The sequence below is a fragment of the Nuphar pumila genome, chromosome 9 (assembly GCF_984573655.1).
Source record: "Nuphar pumila chromosome 9, dmNupPumi1.hap1.1, whole genome shotgun sequence".
In the NCBI taxonomy this organism is placed as follows: Eukaryota; Viridiplantae; Streptophyta; class Magnoliopsida; order Nymphaeales; family Nymphaeaceae; genus Nuphar; species Nuphar pumila.
In genome coordinates, this window is record NC_143257.1 from 86,185,716 (window position 1) to 86,210,495 (window position 24,780).

The 24,780-nt window shown below is 36.0% G+C and overlaps 1 protein-coding gene across 1 annotated transcript in view; it reads left to right on the forward strand.

The window, feature by feature from the left end:
- Positions 1-6,499: 6,499 nt before the first annotated feature.
- ELP6 (elongator protein 6) overlaps positions 6,500-24,780 on the forward strand; it is a 115,008-nt gene continuing 96,727 nt past the window's right edge. Inside the window, exons 1-5 of the mRNA XM_090016931.1 lie at positions 6,500-6,730; positions 9,963-10,218; positions 10,284-10,356; positions 10,488-10,699; positions 10,793-10,939. Coding sequence (XP_089873057.1) covers positions 6,591-6,730; positions 9,963-10,218; positions 10,284-10,356; positions 10,488-10,699; positions 10,793-10,939 — 828 coding nt within the window. The 5' untranslated portion in view covers positions 6,500-6,590. The remainder of the gene's footprint in view (positions 6,731-9,962; positions 10,219-10,283; positions 10,357-10,487; positions 10,700-10,792; positions 10,940-24,780) is intronic.

The following is a 24,780-nucleotide window of genomic DNA, read 5'->3' on the forward strand; positions in this document are numbered from 1 at the left end:
ACAATTCCTCTTTTGAGAGATAGAGCATTAGACTTACAGGTCGGAAAGCCACAATCGATTTAGGTCGATCTAGGACTCCGACGACTTGTAACAAGCTTGATACAATGGTCTGTAACTCCCAATTTTTGAAAAACAGTAATATTTATCAGAAAAATTCTATAAAATCTAGTACAATACTAGATCTCGCCATGAATCTAAACATCAGATGGATCTCTTTACTTTCGACCTTTTCATGGATAAAGTGTTGATCAATCTTCACATGTTTCATTTTTCCATGATGCATGAGATTGGTGGCAATGGCTATTGCACTTCTATTATCACAATAGATAAGTGATTGGGATATCTTTTGACTAGCAAATGTCTAGCCCATAAAACCTTTATCATTACTGTTGTCATGGCACGATACTCTGCTTTGGTACTAGACCGTGCAACTGTCTTTTGTCATTGACTGGATCAAGAAACAAGATGTTGTCCTAGGAAGACTGCATAGTCTGTGACAAATCACTTGGAGGAAGGATAACTAGCCTAGTATGCATCTGGGTAAGGGAGAACAACAAGTGCCAAACCATTTTGAGACCTGGAAGGATGCTTTTTATAAATAAGTCTATCGTTGATTGTGCCTTTCACATAATGCATAATTCTTTTAGTCGCTTCCATGTGACTGAAAAAAGGTGACTACATAAATCTGGAGACTTGGTTGGTGGCATATGCCAAGTTTGGCATCGTGAAGGTAAGATACTAAAGGGCTCCAACAAGGCTTCTAAATTGCTTTTGATGGGACAACATAGGATCCTAAGGGTCATCATCAATCAATTTCACACTGCCTGCAATGAGAGTGAGAACTGGTTTGCAATATGTCATCCCAAAATGAGAAAGAATGTCAAGAGTATTTCTGCTGAGATAAAATGAGAGAAATGTTGGTTTGATTAACCTTACTGCCAAGAAAATAACGCAAAGAGCCTAAATCCTTCATATGAATTTGTTTCTTGAGCATTGACTTTAGTTGTGTGATTCTACCTAGATCACTGCCTGTAATAACAAGGTCATCTACATAGATAAGAATGATAGTAGCATAAAACTGATCGGAATGAACAAATAATGAGTAATCACATTGACTTTGAATAAAGCCTAGATATCCAACAATAGACTAAAAGTCTCAAACCACGCGGGAGATGCTTGCTTTAAACTGTATATAGCCTTTCTTAAGCAAAACACTATGGTCTTGGTATCGGCCTCAGGGTATCTAAGATGGTGTTCTTTGTACACTTTTTTGTGTAATATGCCATGAAAAAATGTCTTTTCATATCTATATGAGTAAGATTTCATCTATACATAGTGGCAAAAGATAAAACCACACAAATAGTACCCATTCATACAACAAGACTAAATGTCTCGTCAAAATTCAGACCATGTTCTTGTGTATACCCCTTTGCCACCAGCCTTGCTTTATATCTCTCAAGGCTGCCATCAACCTTATATTTAAGTTTGTAGACCCAATGACATCCAACAACATTCTTATTACCGGGCCTAGGCACTACTTCTCATGTATCACCGTGTTTATGGTCTCAATCTACTTAGGTTGATGTCGAGCTTCGTGATAAAATTTGGGTTCTTGACAAGAATTGATGGATGTAGCAAAAATATAAAACTTCACAGAAAAATAATTATAGCTTACACAATGTTGCAATGGATGTCTAATCCAGATAGACCTTCTAGGCTGATTTGATTGAGGTGCATCTGCAGGTTCAACTGTAGTAGAAGGGGTAGATTCTAACAAGATAGTTGAAGGAGCCTCATGAGTAATCTGCTAAACATTAGGGAATTGATCAGCACCTTCTTGTGGAGCACTGTGGTGACACCGATGATATATTTGGGGATGAAAGGTGAAGGAAACTGATGGCTATGACTGATTCACACCTTTGGTGAGAGTTGCTGCAACATTATGATTAACACATGTAGGTGATGGCATTGTATCACTTGTCTGGCCATTGCTTGCTGGTTTTTCTAGACTCGCTGAGATACTTAATGGCTAGAAGATTGAGAATCCCTCATGTGAGTTGATTGGACTGGGATAACTGTTGTAATTGATAGTAACATCAAACTCATTTTCATGAAAAATAACATGCCTCAAAATAATAAATTTACCAATTGTAGGATTGTAGCATTGATACCCTTCGTATTCATCATCGTATCTAACAAATTTGCATACTTGTGCCTTAGGTGAAAACTTATCACGTAAGGAATTATATAGATGCACAAAACATCTACTGCCAAAGGTGCGTAAAAGGAAGTAATCTGGCTATTGTTCGTGAAACATAAAATAAGGGGAATACCTACAAAGAGGAGTAAGAGGTATGTGATTAATAAAAAAGGTGATTATATGGAAGGCCTCAATCCACAAACTTAGTTGAATTTTGGATTCCTCCATAAGGGTGAGTATTGTTTCAGATATGTGTCTATGTTTTCTCTCAGCTACCCCATTCTGTTGGGAAGTTCATAGGTAACTCATGTTTGATTCCATGATTATCTAATTAACTAGAAAAGGCCAGAGACAGATATTCACCACCACCATTACTAAAAAAATACTATTTTTGTGGAAAAATTGATTTTTGACAAGGGTTTTAAACTTTTGAAAGATGGATAATACTTAGTCTTTAGTTTTCAAAAATAGATCCAAGTATAATAAGAAAAGTCATTCACGAAAATTACATAGAAACGAGATCGAGACAAGGACATCACGAGTGTAAGACCCCAAAGATCAAAATATATTAACTCAAGAGAAAATTAAGCTCTTTTATTAAAAACGCCAAATGGGACATAAAACAAACAATGGACTTATTCTTTAAAGGAATAAGCCCCTTATTACACAAAATTTTAAGAAAGGTTGAATTACAGTGACTCAATTGCTTGTGTCACAATAAGACATCATTATTGAAGATAATTTCATCTGACACGAGAATTTAAGGATGACCAACATGCGCTTCATTAAGGCTGAGCAACACAACACATCTCTTTCCTTCAATGAGATTCCACTTCGTGTGAATGTCCTTCATAGAGATGGGAGAAGAAGATAAAGAAATATAGGAGTTAGATTTGTAACACCCCAAAATCCCAACTTGGAAAATCCTTAGATTTTTAGAGATTCTTTTTTTTGAAAAATATTATGCAAGCAGAAAAATCATAAGGGAAATTAGTTGAAAAATTTGAGCGAGTTATGTAATGAACAACAAAAAGAAACATTTCATTACACAATTGATTTACAAAATGAGACCAATAAAAATGTACAGATCTTTTCACGAAGCTGCTTTCCTTTTTGCATCATTGGTTTTTTAAGAAGAAGTCATCCATGGTCATTCATGACCAATGCACAGTTTCAAGGGGGGAGGGGGCTATTAGAAATCACGTCTGAAGGGTATTTTGGGTTTTTCTCTTTTATATATCTTAGTGTAATATGTTTTATACCAAAGGGTATTCTTGTATTTCTCCATGTAATGTCCCTTCGATTCATCTTCTTTCATTTTTTTTCTCTCTACTCTTAGTGTAACAAGACAAACAGACTGACGGACGCTGCAACCTTCACAACAACTAGCACCTATATATATATATATATATATGAATTATATTTGGTGCCTTTGAATGTACCAAATTATATGAAACTACTGAGCTCAAAATCATTTTTTTGTAAATTAAATCTTATGGATGTGATCTACAATGTTTGTTTAGTGTGAAATAAGTTTTGTATCATATGATTATGATACATAAGCGGGTTTTTAAGGGTTTAAAAAAATGAACGATCTATAATGCACTAAAATTTCATGACTCAAAAAATCATATTTTTGGATCGAAAGAACATGATCAAAGGTTTGAATTTTAGTAAGTAAACATTCCCAAATGCATCTATGTGGCCAGATTGAGTTGATAAAGCTTGAACACATGATGTTTAGCTTAATAGTTTTAGATAATTTGGTATCTTTTAAGGCACCAAATATTAACCTTATATATATATATATATATATATATATATATATATATATATATATATATATATATATATATATATATATGAGTGAGGGAAATATGCTAAATAAAGTATAATGAATGAAACATGCTTAAAGGAGTTTTTGGCATTCTCGATGATTTCTTCGTTGTCCCGACCCCATAGATGTGTTTGGCATGGTCAATTTACTAGGAATCGACACCTACATCATGTGTTTTCAATGAAAAACAATATTTAGAGCCTAAAAAATTTACAAAGATTTTGGACTGCTGATTTTTATAACCTTATAAAACCCACCTATATGTCGAAATCAAACAATTCAAGAGTTGATCCCTATAAAATCAAATACGTAGATCAAATCACTGTATGGTCAGAATTTAAAAATAAGACAAAAAAGCCCCACAAACCTATTTAGTGTTTTCATTTCAATATGTTTGTTATGTGTGTATGTATATATTAATATTTGGTGTCTTCGAAGGTACCAAATTATATGAAACAATTCAGCTCAAAAATCATATGTTTTTGTTTTTTATGTAAATTAAATCTTATGGATGTGATATATAATGTTTGTTTAGTGGGAAATAAGTTTTGAATCATATTATTATAACACATAAGCAGGTTTTTTAAGGGCTTAAAAAATGAACGATCTACACTGCACTAAAATTTTCTGACTCAAAAATCATATTTTTGGATCGAAGTAACATCACCAAAGACTTGATCCTTAGCAAACAAACCTTCTCGAACACATCTATGTAGTTAAATTGAGTTGATAAAGCTTGAATGTATGATTTTAATCTTTAATAAATTTATATAATTTGGTATCTTCTAAGGCACCAAATATTAACCCTATATATATGAGTGAGGAAAATATGCTAAATAAAGTATACTAAATGAAACATGCTAAAAGGTTTTTTTGGATTTCACAGTGCTTTCTTCAATGTTCTGACCCTATAGATGTGCTTGGCATGGTCAATTTATTAGGAATCAACACCTAAATCATGTGTTTTCAACGAAAAAATAATATTTGGAGCCTAAAAATTTTACGAAGATTTTGGACTGCTGATTTTTATAACATTATAAAACCCACCTAAGGATGGAAATCAAATGGTTCAAGAGCTGATCCCTATAAAATCAAATACGTAGATCACATCTGTAAGGTCAGAATCTAAAAATAAGATAAAAAGGCCCCACAAGCCTATTTAGTGTTTTCATTTTAGCATGTTTCTCTCTCTCTATATATATAGATATACCAAGTAGTAAATCACATATGCAATGTTAGATTTAAGCAAAACATGAAAAACCTCTATGAAAGCCCAAATTAGCATGATAGTTAGCTTGAAAAGTGGTTAGCAGCTGCATGTTTGAGTTTTTAGGAATTAACTCTTGGATCATTCGATTTTGATATAAAGGTAGGTTTTTATAAGGTTTTAAAAAATGGCAGTCTAAGATTTTTTAAAATATTCAAAGCTTAAAAATTGAATTTTTTATCTAAAAAACATGATTCATATGTTATTTCTTAGGAAATTGACTGTGTCGAACACATTTGTATAGTCAGATTTAAGTAATACATGAAAAAAACCCTTTGAAAGCTTAACACAACAGTTAGCTAGAAAAGTGGTTAGCAAATGCGCCTCTTTATATATATGGCATTAATATTTGGTGCTATTGAAGGGACAAAATTATATAGAATTATTGAGTTGCAAATCATAAGTTTTAGATTTCTTTTATAGATTAAATCTTATGGATTATAGATGTGATCTACAAGTTTTGTTTAGTAGGAAATGAGTTTTGAATAATATGATTGTGGAGGGCTCCAAAACTAATGGTTCGTAATACACTAAAATGTTGTGATTAAAAAAAAACAGATTTCTGGATCGAAATAACACGATCCAAGGTTTGATCCAAGGTTTGATCCTTAACAAACAAACCATCTTGAACATATCTATGTAGTCAGATTTAGCAGATAAGCTTGAACTCATGATTTTCAGCTCAATAGTTCTATATAATTCTATGCTTTCAATAACATTAAATATTAACCCATTTATACTTATATACATAATGATAACTGAACATATTAGGCTCTCTTTTCTCGTTCTGCCCCCATTAGGCCTACAGTTTGAAGTGTTTTATGATAGATCTAAACCGTTAGATATCTTTAGCATTCTCTAATTAGTAAGAATCGACTCTTGGATCATGTTTTTACAATTAAAAAATATATTCTTATGAGCTGAAAAAAAATTGATGCCTTCGTGACCATTGATTTTGGATCTTCAAAAAGGCTGTATACAGGTAAGATTTCGGTGATCCAAAAGCCTGTTCCCACTAAACAAAACCTATAGATAACATTTATGGTATTAGAGGTTACAAAAAATACGAAAAAGTATGGTTTTAATTGGGCCTAACGGGGCAGAACGAGAAAACAGGCAGAACGAGCGTATAAGTCATATATAATATAACTACTCATATAGAACACAGGATGCAAAATTGCAAATGGTTCAGACCCAGAAATGAGGTTTTACAATTTTTGCCCGTTCTGAATCCTGACAGGAACTCTCTCTCTCTCTCTCTCTCTCCTTTTTGTTGGTCATTCCAAATGCACCAGCACATTTGTTTTAAAACCCTAACAGTTTCTCTCCCTCTCTCGGTCCGGCCCTCGCCCTCACGCTCGAAGAAGAAGAAGAAGAAGAAGAAGAAGAAGAAGAAGAAGGGGACACACTCGCCCTCACGCTCTCGGTACGCCTCTCTCTCTCTGCTTCTTCTTCTTCTCCCCTTTTCTTCCACCCCTCCCCTCCCTTCTCCCTCTTCTTCTCGCCCCTTCTTCTTCCGCTCTTTTCCTTTTTTTCCTTCCTGCGCCTCTTCTCCTTCTTCTCGTCATCATCTTTTTCTTTCTCGGCCGAGTAAGAGGATATATATGTTTATATGTTACCGTGCTTATGTGATTTTTTTCTGTAAAATGCTACAAGCATATTTTGTTAATTATACTGAATATGTTATATATATATATATATATATATATATATATATATATATATATATATATATATATATATATATATATATATATATATATATATAATGCTGCGGTGCTCAGGGAGTACCTACTCCCACATACCAGAAATCATGGTTGTAGGTTGTATTTCTCAATTAAACCTTATGGATGTATTCAACATAGAATCATGCTTTGGATAATGTTTTTGGATATAAAACTGGGATTTTCAAGTCATGAAATTTTGATATATTGTGTCGTTGATTTTTAAACGTCTTAAAAAACATACATGTATGCTATAATCATTAGACAAGCTTTATAATTTGAGAAAAAAGAGTCATATGAGGTCTAATATTTTTAGAGGATCGTCGAGGTAGGAGTTCTTCAACTTGGTCATTTAAAGGGAGATTTTGTGAATATATGTCAAGGGCATTTCGATGCTCATTTTCCTCACACATATATACATGGATATCATTAAGATTCTTATTGATAAAAACATCATTTTGATGAAACAAATCATTATTTTGATGAGAATTGTCATTACAACCATTATCACAAATAGCATCATTAGAATCTTTAGACTCATTCCTAGGTAATAAGTCAAAGAGAAAAGAATAATCAATATCTTCCTTGGGTTTTTGAGATTCAAATCCATTTTGTTCTTCAAGAAAAGTCATACTTCTTGAAATATAAAGTTTGTTATTTTTAATATCATAACACCTATAACCCTTTTGATTTTCACCATAACCAATAAAAGCACATTCAAGAGTTTTCGTTGAAAGTTTATCTTGTCCTTGAAAAAAAATAAAGCATTTACAACAAAAAATTCTTAATCTTTTGAAATTCAGAGATATTTTGAATAATTTTTCAAAGAGAAACATTTTTAAAGATAAAGATGGCATCCTATTTATAAGATAAATTGCGGAAAGCGCGGCTTCGGCCCAAAAGTTTTTTGGAATATTTTTAGAAATAAGAAGAGTTCTATTTGTTTCAATAAGATGCCTATATTTTCTTTTGGCAAGATCATTTTGCTGGGGAGTTTTAAGGCAAGATCTTTGATGAATAATGCCATTTTGTTTAAGGTAGTTTTTAAATTCACTTGACATGTATTCCCCTTTGGAATCAAATCTAAAAATTGCTATATTATTTTGAAATTGATTTTTAGTAAGGATATGAAATTCTTTAAAAATGAAAAAAAAAACATCGAATTTGTTTTTAATAAAGTAAACCCAAGTGTGTCTAGTGAAATCATCAATAAAGACAACATAGTATGAATATCCTCCTTTAGACATAACGAGTGCCGATCCCCATACATTTGAATGCACTAATTCAAATAGTCTCTTAGAAATAAAGTTGCTATGTTGATAAGGAAGATAATGCATTTTTTTAAGAATATAGTTATTGCATGTAAATTCTTTTTCATTATAATTTTTTTTCAAAAAAGTAAAAAGATACAACTTAGAGACACTAGGATAACCAAGCCTTTTGTGTCAAGTGACAACATCTTTAGATTGAACATGGTTACAAAATGATTTGGATGGTAATGACAAAAAATCCATATAGTATAGGTCTTCTCTTCTATGGCCTTCCCCAATCCACTTCTCGGACCGGAGATCCTGCACATAGCAATTGGTAGGTGAAAAAAAGATGCTACATTCAAGATCGGTTATTTGAGAAATAGAGAAAAGATTTAAGTTAAGTTTTGGAATAATTCTAATTTTTGGAACATAAAATCCTTTGTCTTTGCTTAAAAACTTTTCAAGGTTTCCCATTTCTTTAACATTCAAAGATGTTTCGTCGGCCGTGAAAACAAATGATTTAAAAGGTTAAGACTTGGTTTGGATAAAAGAGATGCATATGAAGTCATATGAAGGGAGACACCCGAATCAAGGATCTAAGAGGACATACCGAGAGTTGATAAGACTGCAGCACCGAATGTCGAAGGTGTGTAAGAGTTATTTCTCATAAATTGTTGGAGGGTTTTCGTAAGTTGATCCATGAAGTCTTTTATGTTTTCATCTCTTCTTGATTATTCACTTGAATTGCTTGAACTATCTCCAATGGGGAAGGCACATTCTTTTTAAGCTTAGGACAATCAGGTCTAAGATGTCTCGGTTCATTACAATGGTGACAAACAATTTTTGAACTTCTACCATTGTTATTTTTTCAAAAGCGAAGAGTTTTGTATATCCTCATGTTATTTTCCGGTTTAGATACCACATGGACCTCATTAATGTTTTTTTTAAGAGCTAAGCGAGTTTCTTCTTGGCATAGATCAACAAGAATTTCACTAAAAAGAGTAGACACCCTATGAAGAAGGGATCTTCTTAGTTGTTCAAATTCGGGTTGAAGCCCATGAATGAATTGAAAAAATCTTTCTCTCAATTTGCTCTTAACTCATGACAGTAACACTTTCTTCTCATTGCGGTTCAAGGAGAGCAAGTTTATCCCATAGAGGACATAGGGTACTATAATAGTCTCTAATGCTCATATCCCCTTGCCTGGTTCCTCTTACTTTTTCTTGTAAGAAGAAATGCCTAGAAGGGTCTTTTTGAGTATACATACTTTTCACGAAGAATCATACTTCAGTCGCCTTCTTAAATTTGGCTAAGTTAACACAAATTTTGAGCACCACATTATTCATGAATCATGCCAATATTTTGGCATGCTGACTTTCCCAATCTTCAACTTTGGATTAGTATTCTTCAATAGTTTTGGCTTTTTCTTCATCACCCAAAGCTTTTTTTTATTTTCTTCCTTCTTGATGATGCATATTCATGTGAAACAAAATTCACTTACAAACCTTAATATTATGGTTATAGTTTTTCTAACCACTTTCCAATTGTATGATTTAAATAACTCTCTCTCTCTCTCTCGTGCATGCGTGCAAGAAGCTTCCCACAAAGTTTTTTGGTTAGAGAAGATGACCATTCATACTGATACAAAAGAGATTAACTCAAAGAGTATTCTTGCATGCAGGTGCATGATGAAGTTGCTGGAGGAAATATTGGGACATGAAGGCCGTGATGAATTCATGGGTGGTGGTGATGGTGCTGTTGCTGGTGGTCGAACCATCCTCATCAAAGACTGTGTTGAAACGAGCGGCTGTTTCCTTCTTCATCACCTCATCAAGAACCTCCTCATGCCCAAAGCCCCTTCTCACCCTTCTGGGGCTCTTCTCTTTCTCTCTCTTTCTGAATCCTTCTCCCATTACGATCGCATATTAAAAAAGCTTGTGAGCTCTCTCTCTCTCTCTCCCTCTTGACTTATGTAAGCTATTTAGTAATGTTGGTATTACAGGGCTGCAACTTGGTGGCACAGAGAGTCTCTGATAGATTCATTTTCTTTGACATGCTTCAGTTGGGGTTCGCTGGTGGGATCTCTCTCTCTCCCTCTCTCTACATATACACACACAAATACAAAACAAATAAAATAGGTAGTTTTTATATTCTAGACATGTGAACACAAATTCAATGAAAATCCTGACACGGGCAACTTTTCTAGGTAAGGATGAAGGGAAGGGCGTCACAAGTAGATTGGTTGATTTGTATGGAATAATTCAAAATGCTGTGAAGAAAAGTGTTTCTTCTGAATGCAATCAAGGACATCTCACAATTATGGTTGATGATATAAGTCTCTTGGAGAGTGCTGCTCATGGAGATATAGATTGTGTTTTAGATTTTCTGCATTACTGTCATACGTTAACTTCTGAACAGGTTAGAGTGGAAGTGTTCTCTGCCACCATCTTCATGTGAATTCTTTTTTCTACTGAAATCTTCATTTGAACTCTTTTTTTTTTTTTCACTCAGGGGTGCTTACTGATTCTGTTGGGTCACCAAGATATCTATGCAAATATGGAGCTTGACAGATTTCTATCACAAGTGGAGTACACTGCAGACGTTGTGATAAACGTAGAGCCATTAACACTAGGCTTGGCCACTGATGTGCACGGGCAGGTACTGATACTGTAAATGGCCTTCAAATAGTTTGCTATCACTTTCTGAATGTTTAACTTTGCATTATTTTAAGTTTATTATCTGTGCAATTTGTTCAGATCATATCATGAGCCACTATTACTTTCTTTTATTAGTAATTTTTATATCAGTGTCTGAATGGGATTTGCAGAAACAATGTCCAACAATGCTATTATCGTTGTTATCTTATGTTGAAGTCAATTCAACCTGTTGGATGATTATTATAGCCAGTTACTTCTTTTGTTATGTTTCAGTGAAAGCTCTAAACAGAATCAAGTTTTATTTGGGTGGAAAAGCATCTAGCCAAGTGTGTGGATGTCTGGAGTGGAATTGAAATTTTTGTCTAATAAAGAGCATCTAGTTGAATATGTAAAATTAACAATGGGAGAGGCATGCAGGCAGATGATCTCTCTTGGTTTCAATTTTTATTTTCAAAGACCAATGATAGTAAATATACTTGCTTATAAGGACATAAAAAGTTGTCACGTGGGCCATCCCTAGCGGCCTTGATAGTGTTCATACCTTTGTAATTATCATGTGCATCATATGGTTTATAGAATTGTATTGACCACCATTTGAAGCAATGAAGCCATTCTCATAACGCAGACAATAAACTCATCATGATTCGATGCAAATTCATGTTTAAGTGGTTGTGACACATTGAGAGAGACAATGTTGAGGGAGGATTTGGACCAGGAGTTGCTTGATGCATTAATGAAGAACTTGACCAAGAGTTGGTTGATGAATCAATGAAAGTGAAGCAAGTATTATTGGACTATTTGGTTGGTCAGGAATTCTGAATATTTTGGAGTATTGGGTGTAGATGCGAGCTAGAAGGGAAAGTAGGGCCTTCATGAGAATGGAAGCTCTGCGACCACATACCAATTTTATGTTAAACCCATCTGATGACAATGCGCACAACTTTTAGGATGTTAATCGTGATTGTACCATCAAATTCAGGTCATACATCTTTTTGTAGAGAAGGTTATGCCGATATACTTAGGTCGAGGCCCGATGTACGTGACATAAAATCAATTTCTCTGGTTCTAAGTTCAAGTTTTCCAACATCCTTGAGCGCCTGCCGATATACGTTGGACTATGGCCCTTGGTACGTGGCAGGGGGGTTTTCACCCAAATAGGTGGCCCAGTTGTGAGGCTTTGTCCCGAACTATGGTTCTGGAAGAAAGCCCAGCAACGTGAAGACCGGGTAAAGATAAGTAGGGTGGTTTTTGAAAACATGATCACATGCAAGCAAACAGATGACTCTAAGTCCTGAAGAGATAGAATTTAGAAATATTTGAAGAAGCAAGCATTGTTTTCATACAATTCCTAGATTGAGGAGTGTTGTATTAGACCTAAGTCTATGTGAGCATGAATAATTCTCCTCAATATGGTCCTACCAAACCATGCCTAGTCTACATGCAATCCATGTCAGTTGGGTTCAAGTCTAGGCTCCTAGGTTCACATGATGATCAAAAGTAAAGGCTGACATTCTATAAAACACGATTTTGTCAATTTGAACTAAGTTAAGCACATAATTGATCACGCGAAGACAGGTCCCATCACGGTCGCCAAATCTGTTATCATTGCAAAATTTTACTTTTGCAAGTCAAACTGACCTTTGAAAATTTTTTTGAAAATAATTCGCCTCCGTTTTAAAATGCGGGATAATTCCAAAGAATGGGACTCGCCTGTCGGTACGAGGTTCAACCGTTGCTGACGCCTTTACCAGGGGAAATTGAACCAAGGATCAAAAGTGTGCTTAGCTTTGCTCAACTTGTCTAAATCGTGTTCTATTTCCTAAATGCACAAAGAATCAGGCATATGCTATGAATTTTCTAAAAAATGCAGATTTGAAAACATGATGTTTGCTTTAAAGTTTGAAAAATACTTGGAAAATTCTTGGAAAAGATGTCACTTGGAAAATCGTGAATCATGGTAAAAGAATATTTCTGAGGAAAATGAAAATCGATTTCTGAAGAATCCAAGTGTTTTGTGAAAATCGATTTTTGAAGAGTTTCAAATAGCTTTGGAAAACTTTGATTTTTTTGAATTCAAACTTTGAAATAAAGAATATAACTTGGAAAAACCAGATTTTGAACTTAAGAAATACATGAAATATCATTTGAAATCTCAGAACTTTGAGAAAATCGATTTCTAGATAAGACTTAGAAAATTTTGAAAAAATCGATTTCTCTGAATTGAAATTGGGATTTGTAAATTGAATGAAATGAATGGATATGGATTTGAAAGACTTGATTTTGAGGAATTGAGAAAATCCTTTTGTATTTTTTTTGAGAAATGCAGTGCATTTTGAAGTTAGCCTAAGAGTGTAAGTTGAATGTGGCTAATACGAAAATCACAAATCTGGGTCTCATTCGTATTCTGACTATGGCCATAAATACAAATTCCAGCGAGTTTGTCAACTTCCTAAGAGCTAGTGCACATGTCATTCTTGTAGACCATGGTGAATTGAAAATATGTGCATGAATGACAAACATAGCAGTTATATATCAAAGTTTAAAACTATATGCAATGCAAATCCTAATCTAAGCTCGAATTGAAATTCTTATTCCAAATTTAATTTAATTTACATAACTAATTGAATTTAAATAACTGAAAATAAAGTCTTCAATATCTCTGCAAAACTAGAAAACTTGTTAGTGAAAATATGTTGGCTTTTCTAGATTTATCCAGTAATATCTAGAAATTACTGGATTTTGCTAGATATAAGCTTTTTTTTATGATTACCTGAGATAAACATGATAAAATATGAAATAAAATAGAATAAATATGAAAATGATAATTGAAAATTCGAAATTATGGTCAAAATGACCAAAATACCCATGATAGCAAGACTATGGCCTTGAAACCAGGGTTTTCAGAAAGATATTTTGTAAAATACAACTTTTGAAATTCAAATGAGGATAAATTAAACCAAAGATGATATGATATGATTAAAGATGAGAAAACTAAAGTTTGAAATTTCGAAATTGAGGTCAAATGACCAAATTGCCCCCGATAGCAAGACTATGGCCTTGAAATCAGGGTTTTTTGAAATAAATTTTGGTAAAAACTTTGGATTTAGGATTGAAATAAACATAAAATCGACCATGAAAGCATCCTAATATGATTCTAAACATGAACAAACCCTAAAAACATGAACTTATACATGAAAATCATGATTTTAGCAGTGTTTTGGGATCATGCGGGCACCCTGTTTTGCAATTTGATCCATTCAAGCATCAAATGGATTCCAAAATTGATACAAATCGGTACATGCACTTGTTATCACCCTAAAATCAGATTGGAATCATAAAAATATATTTTTGATATTATTTCAATTCAAAAATTGCATTAAAACCCTAAAATATGCTATTTTTATCCATGGTCACATACCAGTTTCAGTGTTAAACCCGAATCAGAGGTAAATTCACCATGAAAATTTCTGAAATTTTATAAAGGTAAACTAGACAGAAAAACACAGAATCTTCGTTTTACAGATCAGAAAAATCATCTCCGATGAGGGAGATACCCTTCCAGCAATCTGGACTTAAATATAACGAATCTAAAATTGATTAAAACAGGTACTTCCGGTTATAAATACATAAATAAATAGCAGCCTCATCAAACATTTCTAAAATTTTATCAGTGAACAGTAGACGGAAAAATAATGAACTTTCTTTTTTACAAATCATGAATCGGATCTACAGTTTGAGATCTATGATCAGTACAAGTCAGATTAAGGTTTTAATAAATCATAACGAGTTTTAAAATATGGATCCGACTTTCTGACAGAGGAAAAATACCTAATAGAGGCACAAAATTATGAAAATTTTATAGTAAATAGCCTATATCAACACGAAGCCACTACACTTTACGGATCTCGAATCAGATATCAGATGAAATAAATAACACATCTGCAAGTTATGCTTGAAACTAAACAACAATTTTAATCAACAGAAATCCCGATTTGACTTTGTATTTTATTAACAGGTTTCCCTAATCCCAAAATGTCTGTCTTTTTTACAGTAGTTCGTTGACATATCCTTGAACAACATATAAAAAAATCAGAAATTTTTAATGAATATTTCAATACGAACTAACATGCTTTCTACTGATCTGAAATTAAAATATGCAGAAATCTAAGAAACACTAAAAAAATATGATTTAACCCTGAAAAACCATAAAAATTATCTAAACAGCAAAACAAAATTGATTTTGATGATGAAACACATGTAATAAACATTAATATGCTAAAAAATAAAATAAAACACAGGGAATTCATGGCTGGAATTGCTTTTACCCTTGAAACCATGGATTTAATCCATTTAATCAGATAAATCTCATGTTTTCTTGGTTAAGAATATAAAAAACAATGCAATAAACGATTCTAATGGATTAGAATCATGGAAAATATCATGAAATAAAGTTATATCATCTTATTGAATTGAACTTGAGGTTCTTGAGGTTGAATCCATGGTTTAATCCATGAAAGGGGAGGTGCCAATGGTGAAATCTAATATAAAATCATAAAAAACTAATAAAAAATAATAAAATAATATTAAATAACTCACCTTGGGATTTCAGCTTCAATGGAAGAAGAAGATGTTCTGGAGAGAAGAGGGAGACCACAAAAATTTTAGAGAAAAACCATCTTCTTAACCCCTCTAAAGAGCCCTTATTTATAGTTTTTCAAAACCTTCTTAATTAGGACTAATTAATACCTAACTTTGACTTTTTCAAACTCTATCTAAAACCACCAAAGGAGGATGATTTTTTGTGGTTTCCTAACCCTAAATGAACTCTACCTGAACCCTAATTAACACCTAATTAAACCCTAGAAAGTCCAAATGTGGCACCACCTAGTATGGACCCACATTTGGTTTTTAAAACTTGAATTTAAAACCTTTAAAAACCAATGGTTTAAAACTTAAATGAAATGGATTTTTAAAATTGCTTTTGACTCCTCTAAACCTCTAACTTAACTAGGACAATGACTAACCCTAGTCTAACCTTGACTTCTTTAAATGTGGTGCCACCCCGAGTGGGCCCCACTTGAATTTTCAAAAATAATTTTAAAACTTGAAAATGAGAGTTTTTTCAAAAGAGATTTCAAAGTAGACTTTGAGATTGAAAGTTTTGAAATGGTACAGAGTCTTTGACTGAGTCAGAACTCCTCTGGATATGGCGCCAACTGAGTGGGCCCCAAATCAAAGTTTTGAAAATTTAAAATAAAGACTGAAAATAGCTTTGAAAAGGGGTTAAAATCATAGTTGAAATTCAAACTTTTGAAAATAGAGTTCTAAGCAAACTGGAACTCTGGACTAGAGTCCTGAATTTTTAGGACTCTGAGAATTTGGATTTTAAAAGCCAAATGAAGGAGTTTCTGAAAGATTTTATAAAAAAAAATGGTAAAATAAGGCAGAAAATGCAGTCAAGGTTAGAGTCCTAACTCAATCGAAACTCTGAAATAGAGTTCTGAATCAACTGATACTCTACAAAATAACCTAATTTTTGAAAAACAAATGGAAAAGAGTAAAAATGGAAGCAAAAACAGACTCTAGAAAAGACTCCTGACTTGATTAGGACTCTGGGACGGAGTCGTGATCAGACTGAAACTCTAGTTTTTTTGGTATTTTCTGAAAAACAAACGAAAGAACTTGTGAAAACAGTGAAAATAATGACAAATATTGAAATAAAACAGAGTTCTGATTCAACTGAGACTCTGGGGAAACAGTCCTAATTGAACTAGGACTCTTAGATTTTTGGATTTTCTGTGAAAACAAATAAGAGAATTTTGAAAAACAGTTAAAATCAGGATAAAATTGAAGTTTTGGTTCAGAGTCCTAATTTGATTAGGACTCTGAGAAAGAGTCCTGATTCGATCAGAACTCTAAGAATTTTTGGTTTTCTGATAAGCAAATGATGAAATTTAAACGAAAATTTTGAAAAACAGTGAAAAATGGAGTGAGAAAACCAACTTTGGATAGAGTTCTGATTCAATCAGGACTCTGGGGCAGAGTCCTGAATCCATCAGGACTCTAGGATAAAATCCTAGAATTTTGAAATTCTTTGATAAAAGTGTAACAATTTTGATAGATAGAAATATCTTTGAAAGATTCTCTCAAAAAAATGAAATCAGGATCAGAGTCTTGATCCAACTAGGACTCTTTTAACAGAGTCCTGTTTTGACTGAAACTCAAGTTTTTGACTCATTTTGAAAGATTTGGTTAAAACAGGTAAAAATGATGACAAAAGACCGAGTCCTAATCCGACTGAAACTCTGAAGAAGAGTCCTAATCCGACTGGGATTCTTGAAGAAGAGTCCTAATCCAACTAGGACTCTGGGATTTTGGCCAAAACGGAAGATTTTGAAAGGTTTTCTCCAAAACGGGTAGAAAAGGTAGTTAAAAACTAGAGTTTTGATCCGACTGGGACTCTAGAAAAAGAGTCCTGATCCAACTAGGACTCTAAGATTTTGGCCAACATGGAAAAATGGACAAGGGATATGACCCTAACTGGTTTAAAATCAAAATAGAGTTTTGAAAATGTTTTAAAAAGATAAAAAGATAGAGTCCTGATCCAACTGGGACTCTGAAATTTTTGAGAAATTTGATAAATGAAGAAATCGAGAAGCGACACCACCTAAATGGGTCTCATCTGAGAATTTATTTCGGTTGAAAATTGAGTTTAAAGCGAATCCAGATTGTTTTCTAAGAAAAATATTTCAAAATATAAGGTCCTGGGGGTTGGCAAATGACAGAATGTTGATTAAAAACCCAGGTTTTAAAATTGATTTTGAAAGAAAAGCTTTAAAAACTCGATTCTGGATTAAATATTTTGAAAACAGGAGTGTTGGATTTCAAAAATGAGATGTAATGACATACAATGCTATGCAATGTAATGAAATGGTATGCTGAATGCATGCAATGATATGCAATGACACATGAAATATATAAACACTTGATCAGGGTGAAAATTTGGGGTGTTTATAGGTATCTAAAATACATAGAATAATCAACCCCAAGAACGTCGAGTTGATGCCCGGACAATTGCTTCGCCCGCGTACCAAGGGTAGAAGAGGTTAAATATCGAAACAATGCATTAGCTTTAGGTTCAGCGATGCTTGAATGTATGAGTGAATGGACGTTGTTGAGTCAGTCCTGCATAACCTTTGTGAAGGTGTCATAATCGGTATACGACTGGACCGACTAGACAAAGACCCGTGTCGTATCTGCACGACTAAGTGAAGCTCGAAGAGCTGTCCTTCGATGCGTGGGATACAGATGTGCCAAGTATGAAGACTTGAGCTAGACATCCTTTGAGACCCTGAAGAGGTCAAGGCTAAGTCGTGGAGACTTGAGCGGTTATTCAAATCACAACCCTGAAGAGGCTTACGCTAAGTCATGAAGACTTGAATGGATGTTCAACTCATAGCCCCAAGGAGGCTTTTGCGATATACGCTAAGTCTTGGAGGCTTGAGCGTCGTTATTGCGAACTGCGACCTTGAGTGGTCAACGCATTTATTTGAGTTGAATGAATATACGATTGCTTGCTTACCAAACCATCAGTGGTTTTGACCCTGTTTTATGGGGATTTCAGGTATTGGACCTACGTTGCGATATGCAGAGCAAGGCGGCATCGAGTTCCAGGGTTTCTCTAGACAGAGTTGTACTGCTTCCTTTTATTGAACCTATATTTTTCTTCCAAGCAGTGATGTTGTAATAAACATGTGGTTTTCGATAAAATAAAACACTTTGGTGGTCAATGAGTTGCTTGGCCACATACCTGTGATGCACTCAGAGTTTTCTAAAATCGACGACTCATTATCGTCTGATTCCGCTGCTAAAAGCTTTTCTAAGTTCCGCTGCAAAGAAAAAAAAAATTATGAAAATTTTAACTTAGCTTTGTTTTGAAAATCCCTGGCGTTACAGAATTGGTATCACAACATGTGTCTGAGAAACCTGGTTCAAGATCCGTCATGTTCACGATACCGCACTGTAAGTATATCCTCTTTCAAACTTGCTGATTTGGGTGCATCTTTTTATAGATGGCGACTCACGACTCTCGCGGATATTGCTATCGGTGCAAGTTCATGCACGATGAGTGGATATGCCTTGTATGAGATTCAAGACTGCCAATTTTGTGGCGAGGATGGGCATTCTGCCAACGAATGCCAAAGAAAATATACCGTCGATATGGGTCGGCAGGGATCCAAAGGTCTTAAAGATGAGACCTCGCGTGTCAGTGGACCGCATCACTCAAGTGTTGGGAGCAATAATACCCCAACGACTTCTGATGGATCGCCACGTCTGAGAGACTTCGATTTGAACTTCCTTGCAGAAGTCAATCACTCGCCAAGCTACCATCCGGCATCACATACGCCGAGCTTGAATGATCCGAATGAAAGAGGGGATTCCTTTTATTCGCCGATCATAATTTCAGACTCCTCGAGTCTTGATACTGCTGTCTGGGATAGTGGGCCGACATCCCTCATCTATCCCCAAGATTCGCTTGAGAGTGCGGAAGTGCCACCCAAGCCAAATCTTGTTGTGCCTAAACCAAGGCAATATGGCAACAGATGGACTTTTATGAGTTCATCTTCAACAAGAAAATCCAGATCCTGAGCGACTGATGATGTTTTGGAGTCAATGGACTCATGTATATAGTTTCTCGCCACCTAAGTCTATCAGTGCGGCATGATGCTTCTATTTAAGGCGATGCTTGTGTAAATGAATATATATATATATATAAGTAAATAATGTTTTACTTCTTCATATACATCAAGAAACTAAAATAAGTGCTTGTGTGTGAATAGATAAATGGCTCCTACGATGAGGAGAATCATGTCAAGCGAGGAGTCTCATACCCAAGGATTCCTGCTGGAGACGCTCAACAACCTAGTTACAGCCATCCGTGAAACGAGGTCAGAACTAGTCACACCTCACAATGAGAACCTGGGAGGAATAACTTATGAAAAGTTCCTCAAACTTGACCCACCAATTTTCGTTGGTAAAGCCGATCCAAAACTCGCAGAGAGTTGGATCGAGGAGACCGAACGTGCCTTCCTGGTATTGGGAGTACCAGAAGAGAAAAAGACCAACTTTGGCACATATCGATTAAAAGACAATGCACGGAAGTGGTGGGATACCACCAAGCTAATCCAGTTCTCACAACTCGAAGTCGTTCCTTGGGAGAACTTTCGGAGAACTTTTATGGATAACTATTTCCTATTGCATTCCAGAAACAAGAAAAAAATAGAGTTTCTAGAGTTTGAGCAAGGTGGCATGAGTCTGATAGACTATACCACCAAATTTCAGAATCTAGAGCGCTACTGCTCTCGATTGTTTGAAACAGACCAGAAAAGGGCCTACAAGTATGTAAATGGTCTGCGAGAATGGTTGCGATCTCGTGTGATAACAAGCATGCCCTCAACTTTTCAAGTTGCGGTGGCAGCAACTTCGAAAATCCAAGAGAACTGGGCGCGATCTAAAGTGATTATAGCAAAGAAGCTCATAATTAACGATGGGAACCGTAAGAGGACATTCCCAAGTGGCCAGAGTTCACGACAACTCTTTCAAAAGAAGAAGTTCCAAGGTGGGAACAATACTCAACAAGTCGTGAGGCCATGACAGAACATTACCCCAAATGGTCAGCAATCCAACTTCAGTTGCCCGAAGTGTCGTGTGAACCACCCTGAGAGACCATGTCTTCGTGACATTGGTGGTTGCCTTTATTGTGGCAAAATGGGCCACTTTATAAAGGATTGCGCCAAGAAGGTTGTAGATGAACAGAGAAGTAATGCTGGATCTGCCGAACCCTCTCGACAAGCACCGCAACGATCACAGTTTCAACGACCGCCACTTAGAGTAGAACAAAGACCTGCTGCAGGTCGTGTATATGTTTTAACAACTGAACAAGTTGGAAATGGTGACCTGATTGAAGGCACCATACTTGTAAATGAATATGCAGCTTACGTCTTGTTTGATTGTGGTGCTACTCATACCTTTATCTCTGAAGATTTCACCGAGCAACTTCACGCTTCGGTGCAACCGATTGATAAAATGATCGAGGTATATAACCCGTTGGGTTCGCGCGACAAATGTATCCGGTGCGTGAAAAACTTGGATATTGAGATAGCAAGACAACACTTGCCTACTGATGTCATCCTGATCGATATGGTACAGTACGATGTCATTCTGGGAATGAATTGGTTGGCCCAGAATAATGCCAAGATTTTGTGCTGTGAGGGCCGAGTGATTCTATCTCGACCCGGATTGCCTAAGATGGAATATTGGTTATCCAAACCAGTTCCACAGAAAAGACTCATATCGACACTTAAGGTACAAAAATACCTTAGGAAGGGTCGTGTGGCCTTCCTATTGAGTCTCTCGGTGGAAAAATCCAACGACCAACCCCTTGAGAGTTTGGAAGTAGTGCGGGAGTTTCCCAATGTATTTTCTGAAGAATTGTCAAGACTTTCGCCACTTCGTGAGGTTGAATTTGAAATTCAATCCTTACCTAGAACAACGCCGATATCAAAGGCCCCCTATCGAATGGTACCAGCTGAGCTCAGTGAGTTGAAATGTCAGTTGGAAGAACTAATGGAACAAGGGTTCATCCGTCCGAGTGTATCACCGTGGGGAGCTCCGGTGCTGTTTGTAAAAAAGAAGGATGGATCCCTTCGGTTATGCATCGATTATCGGATGCTTAACCAGACAACTATCAAAAATAAGTATTTGTTGCCTCAGATTGAGGATTTATTCGATCAACTCAAAACAGCGAGAGTATTCTCCAAGATCAATCTCAGGTCTGGGTATCATCAGCTCAGAGTTAAAGAAAAGGATATACCTAAGACTGCCTTCAGAACGAGATATGGCCATTATGAGTTCGTAGTAATGTTCAGACTCACTAATGCGCCTGCTGCCTTCATGGATCTGATGAATCGGATATTCAGACCATATTTGGATAGCTTTGTCATCGTCTTTATTGATGACATCCTCGTATATTCAGAGAACAAGGAACAACATAGGGAGCACTTGAGAATCGTCTTGAAAACCCTTCAGGATAATCAACTCTATGCCAAGTTTTCGAAATGTGAATTCTGGCTAGACAAAGTGATGTTCCTTGGCCATGTAATCTCTAAAGATGGGATCACAGTGGATCCTGCGAAGGTGAAAGTTGTGATAGACTGGAAGCAACCAAAGAATATCACTGAAGTTCGTAGCTTCCTGGGACTTGCCGGATACTACAGGAAGTTCATACAAGACTTCTCCTGAATCGCCGTACCCATGATGAAACTATTAAAAAAGGGAGTGAAGTTTGAATGAAACGATCAGTGTAAAAAGTGATTCGATATTCTCAAACAAATGCTTACAACTACTCATGTCCTTACCTTACCTTCTGGCCAAGGAGGCTTCATGGCTTATACCGATGCCTCGGGAACGGGTCTGGGTTGCGTGTTGATGCAACACAGCAAAGTGATCGCCTACGCGTCACGACAGTTGAGGGTACATGAGAAAAATTATCCAACCCACGACCTGTAGCTTGCTGCAGTGGTGTTCGGGCTTAAAATCTGGCGACACTATCTGTATGGAGAGAAATTTGAGGTCATGTCGGACCGTAAAAGCCTAAAATACCTCTTTTCTTAAAAAGAACTCAATATGCAGCAACGACGATGGCTGAAATTTCTCAAAGACTATGAATTCACACTTTCCTATCACCCTGAAAAGGCGAATGTCGTAGCAGATGCCCTTAGTCGCAAGACTATTGGCACTCTGGCTAGCCTTACAGGACAATGGAAGCTAATGGAGGATTTCGTCAACTGGAGGTCATTCCTGGCTGATCTAGGAAAGATTCGATTGTCATGCCTGACAATCCATATCGAGATCCTTGATCGAATCATAGCCGAACAATTCAAGGACCCTCAGTACTTGGAATTTAAAGCTCGTGCTGAAAAGGATGACACTTTCTTCCATTTGAAAGAAGATGGAGGAATGCGGATGGAAGAAAGGATATGGGTTTCAAATAACCCTGAGCTAAGAGAGGAAGTACTCTGAGAGGCTCATAATAGCAAGTACACTATCCACCCTCGAGGTACTAAAATGTTTCGAGACTTACAGAGAAAGTACTGATGGAGGAGAATGAAACGGGATGTGGCTACGTTTGTCTCAAAGTGTTTGATCTGCCAACAAGTCAAGATAAAACATCAACGACCTGGTGGAAAAATGCAACGGATCGAGATTCCGAAATGGAAATGGGAAGGCATTACGATGGATTTCATCGTAGGGTTACCACGATCCAAGAAACAACACGATTCAATATGGGTGATCATGGACAGACTCACCAAGTCTGCTCACTTCCTGCCAATCAACACTCGATACTCAACCGAAAGATTGGCAGAAATCTACGTTCGAGAAATCGTCATACTCCATGGAGTGCTGATATCGATCATATCTGATCGTGACCCGAAGTTCACCTTCCACTTCTGGGAGCAACTGCAGAGAGCCCTGGGGACGAAATTCAAGTTCAGTACAACATTCCATCCCCAAACTAATGGGCAATCATAACGAACCATACAGACTCTTGAAGATATGTTAAGAGCCTGTATGCTGGAATGGAAGGGTGATTGGGATTCCCACCTAGCGTTGGCTGAATTTTCTTATAATAATAACCATCGTATTAGCATTGGGATGACACTGTATGAAGCCTTGTACGGACGACCCTGTCGATCACCAATCCATTAGGGTGAAGTGGGTGAGCGAACCTTGGACACACCCATAGTGTTGCAGCACTATACTGAGCAGGTTCACATGATCAGAAAGAAGCTATTGACTGCTCACAACCGATAGAAGAGCTACGCAGATCAAAGGCGTAGGGAGATCACTTTTGTTGTTGGGGATAAGGTTTTCATTAAGGTCTCCTCAACCAAGAGTGTGTTCCATTTTAGAAAGAAGGGAAAGCTTAGCCCCAGATTTGTTGGTCTATTCAAAGTTTTGAACCGAATCGGAGAGACTGCCTACCGAGTAGCATTGTCATCGTAATACGCGCAAATACATGATGTATTTCACGTATCAATGCTTAGGAAATACGTTCACGACCCTTCTCACGTCATTCAACATGAAGATATTGACATTCGAGAAGATATGACAGTGGAGGAAAGACTTGTTGAAATCGTGGACCGTCAGGAACAAGTGCTCAGAACGAAGGTCATTCCACTTGTAAAAGTGAGATGGCAACATCATGGAATCGATGATTGCACTTGGGAGCCCGAATCTGATATGCAGGATAAGTATCCTCAGCTATTAAATTTGTACTCTTAACTGAATTTTGCAGACAAAATTTCTTTAAGGGGGTAATGATATATGACCCGCTATTTTTCAGACCATTTTTGAATAAAATTCATGAGGCATTTACCGGTAAAAATAACATTTTTTTTCTCAGAATGCGAAATGAATCAATTTCTACGAACCAGTTATACTTAGAATATTCGTCGCTTCGCGAATATATGCTCAAACACTTTGAAAGTCATAACTTCCTACCTGAACGAAATCAAGAGATTTCTTCGAGCCAACTTTCTTAGTCACATCAATACGAAGAGAATGACGTACTCAGATTTTTTCAGAAAAAAATCATTGAAAACCCAAAATTTTTGCGGGACCCACAAAAATGTTGGGGGGACCTACAAAAATATTTCTCAAAAAATATCTAGTGGGACCCACAAAAATATCCCATGGAATTTTCATGTGGGCCCCACACCAAAGGAACCTCTTGTCTTTATTTTAAAGCTAAACCTTATCCTTTAAAAAGACAAGGCTTAT